The following is a 6000-nucleotide window of genomic DNA, read 5'->3' as shown; positions in this document are numbered from 1 at the left end:
TGATCACACTGGATCTGAAAACACTACACACAAGAACCAGTGAGTTGAGGTACAGCTCAGAGGCACAGTACTTGCATGTCATGTGCAATATCCTGCTGAGTTTGAGCCCCGACATTAAAACAAAAGGGTGCACAGGGAAAAATTACTTATGTAGCTGCCTCTAGGTAGAAATCCCCACCCCTGTAATTTTATACACCCTAAAATCCAACTCTAAGAAGTTAGCATTTATAAATGTTAACTCTTGGGACATCCAGATCAAACGTGTGGGCTGGCTTGAAGATAGGATCTTGATACCCACCATAGTTACCACGTGGTTTCAGGGCAGGCCGGAACCTCTGGACTCATCCATTTCCTCCCGCCTCTGTTCAGACCTGCCTGGGCCCACATGGCAGGGTGCTAGAGCAGGTGAACCTGAGGCAGGCACACCTGCCTTCCACTCCAATTCCACAGGAGGATTGAGAGCTATGATTTGTGTAAGGTCAGAGGGACAGCGGGGAGGGAGAACAAACTAGGAAATCAAAGCATGACGGTTTAATACATTCAAGAGTATTTACTAGAACAAAATGACAAAGTATCATTCATCAGCAGAAGCCTGTGACTGCGAACAGTAGAAAGGTAACTGGCCCTTTTGTAGTGAAGCTTGTGCTTTAGGAAAGAGGCGTGCTTACATCTTGGAGCTTCCCAGGAAGCAGCCCTAGAATGAGAGAACCTCCAAATATCACCTTTTTGGGGGACAGAGTCTCACATGCCAGGGCTGGCATCAAACTCACAATGTAATCAACAGTGACACTGAACTCGTGATCCTCCTGCCTCTGTTTCCCAAGTATTAGAATTATAGGTACGCACCACACTCGGTGTATGTGGTGAGGGGTGGGGGGGATCAACCCAGGGCCTCGTGCGTTGTAGACAGGCACTCTAACAACTCCCAGATACTACTTTTAACAGCACATGGCTGTCTACAAGCATGCCCAGAGGGCCAACAGTGCTCTTCAAGGGGCCCATTGGAGAAGGCAAAAAGCAATGGTCTGGAGACAGCTGTAGACTTGTGGACCCTCACACAAACATGGGCAGCCTGGCCCTGGTTGTGATGGGCACCCAGTGTGTGTGTATGTGTGTGTGCGTGCGCGCACGCGAGAGGGTCTCCTCTAGCCCACCATCTGTCCCTGCCTTTGGCTCTGGGCCTATCCCAGGGCCCCAGATTCCAGAACAGCAGTGTTATTTCTCTATGAACATACCCCTTCAGCAGCAGCTGACTCACTCCAAATCCTTTCAGAAAACTCTGGCAGCTTCTACGCTGGCATGAGGCTCATATAGCCAGCAAGGGACAGAAGTTGTGAACTGCAAGCCCAGGAAAGTCTCTTTAACAAGACACGCCTTTTTCATAAGAATAAATAAAACCTGGCCTCAGACCAAACACCTTGGTGCACAGTGGACAGGCCTCAGTGAAGGCAAATACAGCAGAGGCTGGAAGCTCAGAGAAAGTCAGTGGAGACTCATTTAGAAACAGTGATTCTCACGCAATAGTCATCCCAACAGGAGTTCATCAGCAGAACAAGAGCAAGAACAGAATTGGGCCAAGGAGGACCAGAGAGGCACTGGGACAGACAGAACAATAGGGGTCTTCTGGTACACTCTGCAGCATGAGCTGCCAGATTTGGACATTTAAGCAGGGTGGATGGGTGGGACTGGCCATCTGATGGCCACACATACAGACACAGGCCACTTCCTAATAACTACTTTCTTTCACACTGCTCCTTCTCTAGGTTCCATAGATACAACAAATTCCCAGTCTGTAGCATTATGCTCGAATACAGAACCTCACTCAGTCCATGTTTGGCCAGGCATGCCTCCTAGGAGACATTCCCAACATCCATCTTGTTACTAAAGCTGTGGCCCCAGTTCTATTGATGGCCAGTCTTCCGCATGGTGCCTTGCCTTGCACGTGGCAAATAAGTGTATCCTGGAAGCAACAGGTCTTGACATTGTTCAAACAACAGCTTCTGAGTCAGGCACGTGAAATAAGGGCTTCCAATTCTCAAAAAGAGGCTGCTCAATTCCAGCCAGAAAGCAACAGAACCGAGTAAGGCCGTGGCTCGTGATGTAGGCCCCATGGCCCAGGCACAGCATGGAGTCACCTCTCCTAGAACCCCCATCAACATGCAGCATACTCATGCAGGTGTAGGCTCTGCTGTCCTGGTGCAGGGCTAAGGCACTGTCTTAACTCCTGCCCTGGAGGGGCAGCCATCAGTGTGACGTGAATCTGTGGCTCCCTAAAGCACGTCCTCTTCCCTCCGGCATGACTCCTTACTCTTTCCATGCTAATGCCCACATTCTGTGTTTTATGTCTATGCTTACTAAAACAATGTAACTTTGGTACTAACAGAATAGGAGCTAGTTCACCAATATTGCTTATAATAAAACAACAACTTCAACGAGGAGAACTCCTGTGACCAGTCTTTTCCCTGGTGCTACCGGCAAGTGGCTGAGCACCCACTGAGTGTGCCACCTGCTTCTTGCTGCTGACAAAAATCTGCTTGGTGGCAGTGTAGACTCAACTAGCTGTGGGCCTATAAGTTAGGTTTTAACACTCCTAAGTTAACTGCATGGGTTAGGATGGTCCTCTCACATGGAAGGGGTACTGACCCTCTTCTCTGACACACTCCTAGAACCCAGGCCCACATGAAGGGACCAAGACCAGCTCTGTCCCAGCACTGGGAATCATGTGGATGACAGTCAAGGAGTTCGGTGGCTAAAGCTTTCACTAACCCGTGGTCCCCACAACGTAGTCCCATTTCCCAAGATGAGCTGGGCACAGCCTTTATGTTTTTTTACACTCCAGGCACTGATGGAGCTGGATGGTCTCCCAAGTAGGCTGGCAGTGTGTTGTACTCTGATCCCGAGGACGGCCATGTGGAAGAGCCCTGGTCTGCAGTTCCAGTTCCAATGCAGAGGCCTAGAGCTGAGCACACTCCCTGCCGGGAGGCCCAGAGTCGCTGAAAGCTTTAGGGGTTCTAGCTAATGGTGTTGGTGTCACTTGGTGACTGCAGAGGTCCCTAGCTGGTAGCAGCCGCTCCTGTATGCTCAGGTTTCAAAGTACTTGTAGATGGCCGTGACATATAGCATGACGTTCTGCCAGTCGGGCCGTTCAGTGCGTGCCATTTCATTGATGTCCTGTGGAGAAGGAGCCGAATTAGGACTCGTTTCCCCTCCCAGGCCACCCCAATGGGCCTCTAGTCCCAGGAAGCAGCAGACAGCCTTTAGTCTAAGGCGTGCAGCCTCTTTCGGAGTAGAGGCCTCCAGACTTGCTTTACCCGCAAAGGTCCCTGTGAGCATCTCCTTCCTGAGTACCGGAATCATCACCCCAGTCACACTCCTCTCTGCCCCAGCCACAGCTTATCAAGTGGAAACTCTCCCCAGACTTTCTAGGCTGTTCTCTGGAGACACTGTAAGGTCCATAGCACCATAGTGTGCCACAAGTTATCAAAGACTTTCTGTTTTAGCTGCCTTCTGTAGAATACTAGTGATGTGTGGTGTAGAAACAGAGCAGCTCCCGCCCCAGAGTCTCAGCACCTGTAACAAGTGCCTTCTGTAACTAAGGAGCAGGGTCAGGTCCTCAGAGAGACTATTCCATAGTCAAGGAACCCAGAAATGTCACTGAGCATATGGGATGAGAAGGGCTGTCCTGAGCAAGTTAAGACAGGAAACAAGTCAGTTGGCTTGTGAACAAATCTTGACTACAAGACTTTGTTAGGCTAAAACACCTAGCCATGTTTTATGTGTGACAACACTTTGTACATGGTGTGCAATGTTCTACTACAATAACTGCAGCTGACCTCTTCCTATACAGCTGGATAGAAACTAACCCAAGCAAGCATGCTTCATGAGTTTCCAAGACACACTACAGGTGAACACTGTTACAGTGTAACTATTAATGTAAATATTTCTTCCTGTCACACAGTTGCTACAAGTCAAGGAAATGGGTACCTATAGCTAAGCAGACAGACCTGGAGACCTGCAGGTATCCTAGGATCCTAAGAATGGTCTAGTCCAACAGGGTCCTTTCTTTTGTACATAGCCCTGAGCAGGGGGTCTGGGTACTGTCACTGTTACTCACGTGGAGCAAGTCCCTTGGTGCAGAGGCATCTCTTTGCATCTAGATGTGGTAGGCTTAGAGAGGACAGCAAGAACTGACAGATGTCTGTTTGTGGGAGCCCAGCAGGGGCAGGCAGGGCAGAAGCCTAAAAATGTCCCCCATTTCCCACAACCTGTGTTTTGCATCATAAGCAGCATTTTCGGCACCTTCTTACAGCCCCTGTGAGGAACTGTGGACAGTGCCATCAACTTCAGATGTCTTCTGGGCTCAGGATGCCCTTGGCCCTCATCCTCCAGACCAGAGGTTCTCAGCTCTCCTAATGCTGTGACTCTTTACTATAGTGCCTCACGTTGTGGTGACCCCAACCATAACACTCTCGTCATTGCTATTTCATAACTGTAATTGTGTTACAGTTATAAATTGTGATGTAAATATCTGTGCTTTCCGATGGTCTTAGGTGAGCCCAGTGAAACGGTCATTTGACCACTAAAGGAATCATGATCCACAGGTTGAGAGACACTGCTCCAGACCAACAAAAGGCACACAGCTCTGTGGCACTTTTGCCCTGAACCCAAAGATTCTGCTAAGAAACAGACAATCATGAAGAACAGCCCCATATAAGGGCTTCTGGGACTGTGGTCAGAGCTACCTATTCCTCTGGATACTTCCTCAAGAGAAGCACTCTGTACTGCATCTGAGATCCTGTGTGTCACATCCCCAGCCCAGTGTGACCACTTTTCCTCAGTAAAGGCTTACCAGAGTGGACTTGATCCCAACACTTTCAGCTGCCTGGAAAGCCAGGGTGAAGTTCCTTTTCTGTAAGAGAAATCAGGTCAGTGGGCGTGTAGACAACTGAAGATCGTGCAGGATGACACTAACCTTCAGGGCCTTGACTCTCCTCTGCGGCCAGCTCCAGTTCTAGCTACTTTTCCCCCTCACTCAGAAAGTTGTATTCTAGCAAAACGGCTGAAGTCAACTGGAGTCAGACCCTCAAAGCTAGAAGCAGACACCTATCTAAAGACCGTTCCCCCGTGGAATCTCCAAAGGTTTTCTACAGGATTTGGCTGCCATAAAGGAAAGCAGGAAGGACCTGAAGAACCTTCAGGGTGGGACACCTTGAACCATAGCTTGGGACCACAAGACTGGTCATTTCTGAGGCCCATGGTGTAGAATAGGCTTTGAACAGAAGTGCTGGTCCTGAGGTGATAGGAGGCTAGCCCAGGCTAGCTGGCACTGCCCTGACCATTTGTGGGTAGTTGGCTGGAAGCACTGAAGGTTCCTCCAGGAGGGAAGCTAGGCGCGGTGGCTGTGGCTATAGCAGCTCATTAAAGGCCTTCTCCACAGTTCCTCACGATACAGCCCCAGTGACACGAGAAAGCCCGAGTTTTACAGGCTTTAATGTCATGGCCGATGCAGATGGATCTGGATGCACCCCCCTGAAACTCAGGGCAGTCCTGAGTTAAATAGGGAGGGAGAGAGGGGGAGGGGCGGGGGAAGAATGCTTAATTGGCTCCACCCTCTGGCCTTCAGGCATCTCATTAGTATGTACATCTCTCTAGGGCCTGAGGCCTGTTCCTGGAGACTGTAGGTCATAGACCTCTCTGTGGGAGGGGTTGTAGAGGGCTGAAGCTAAATGAAAAGAACCAGGGCCTGGGAGCAGAGCCTAACTCCTGCCGTCCAGTAAGGGTCCGTCCAGTAAGGGTCCGGGGTTCCAGGCTTATGTTTGACCAAGCACCCAGCTGCTTCTCACAGCCCACAGCCCCACTGCCCCACAACCATTTATATCACTATTATCTTTCTTTGGGACTTCTTAAAGCCCTTGATCCTAAATGTGTCAACCAAAGAGAGCCAACTACTCCCACTAGGAATGCTGCTGCATGGGCAGTGGGTAGACCAGGGACTGGCTG

The 6000-nt window shown here is 49.9% G+C and overlaps 1 protein-coding gene across 1 annotated transcript in view; it reads right to left on the bottom strand.

Annotated features, from left to right (window-relative positions):
* Positions 1–516: 516 nt before the first annotated feature.
* The window catches only part of LOC117702542 (cytospin-A-like), a 44999-nt gene continuing 39515 nt past the window's right edge, over positions 517–6000 (bottom strand). The window contains exons 6-7 of the mRNA XM_034493629.2: positions 4850–4909; positions 517–3171 (exon numbers count right to left, since the gene is read on the bottom strand). Coding sequence (XP_034349520.2) covers positions 3082–3171; positions 4850–4909 — 150 coding nt within the window. The 3' untranslated portion in view covers positions 517–3081. The remainder of the gene's footprint in view (positions 3172–4849; positions 4910–6000) is intronic.

Source organism: Arvicanthis niloticus, unplaced genomic scaffold (genome assembly GCF_011762505.2).
Source record: "Arvicanthis niloticus isolate mArvNil1 unplaced genomic scaffold, mArvNil1.pat.X pat_scaffold_956_arrow_ctg1, whole genome shotgun sequence".
In the NCBI taxonomy this organism is placed as follows: domain Eukaryota; kingdom Metazoa; phylum Chordata; class Mammalia; order Rodentia; family Muridae; genus Arvicanthis; species Arvicanthis niloticus.
The sequence above is the reverse complement of the archived record's forward strand: the minus strand, read 5'-3'. Positions and strand labels throughout refer to the sequence as shown.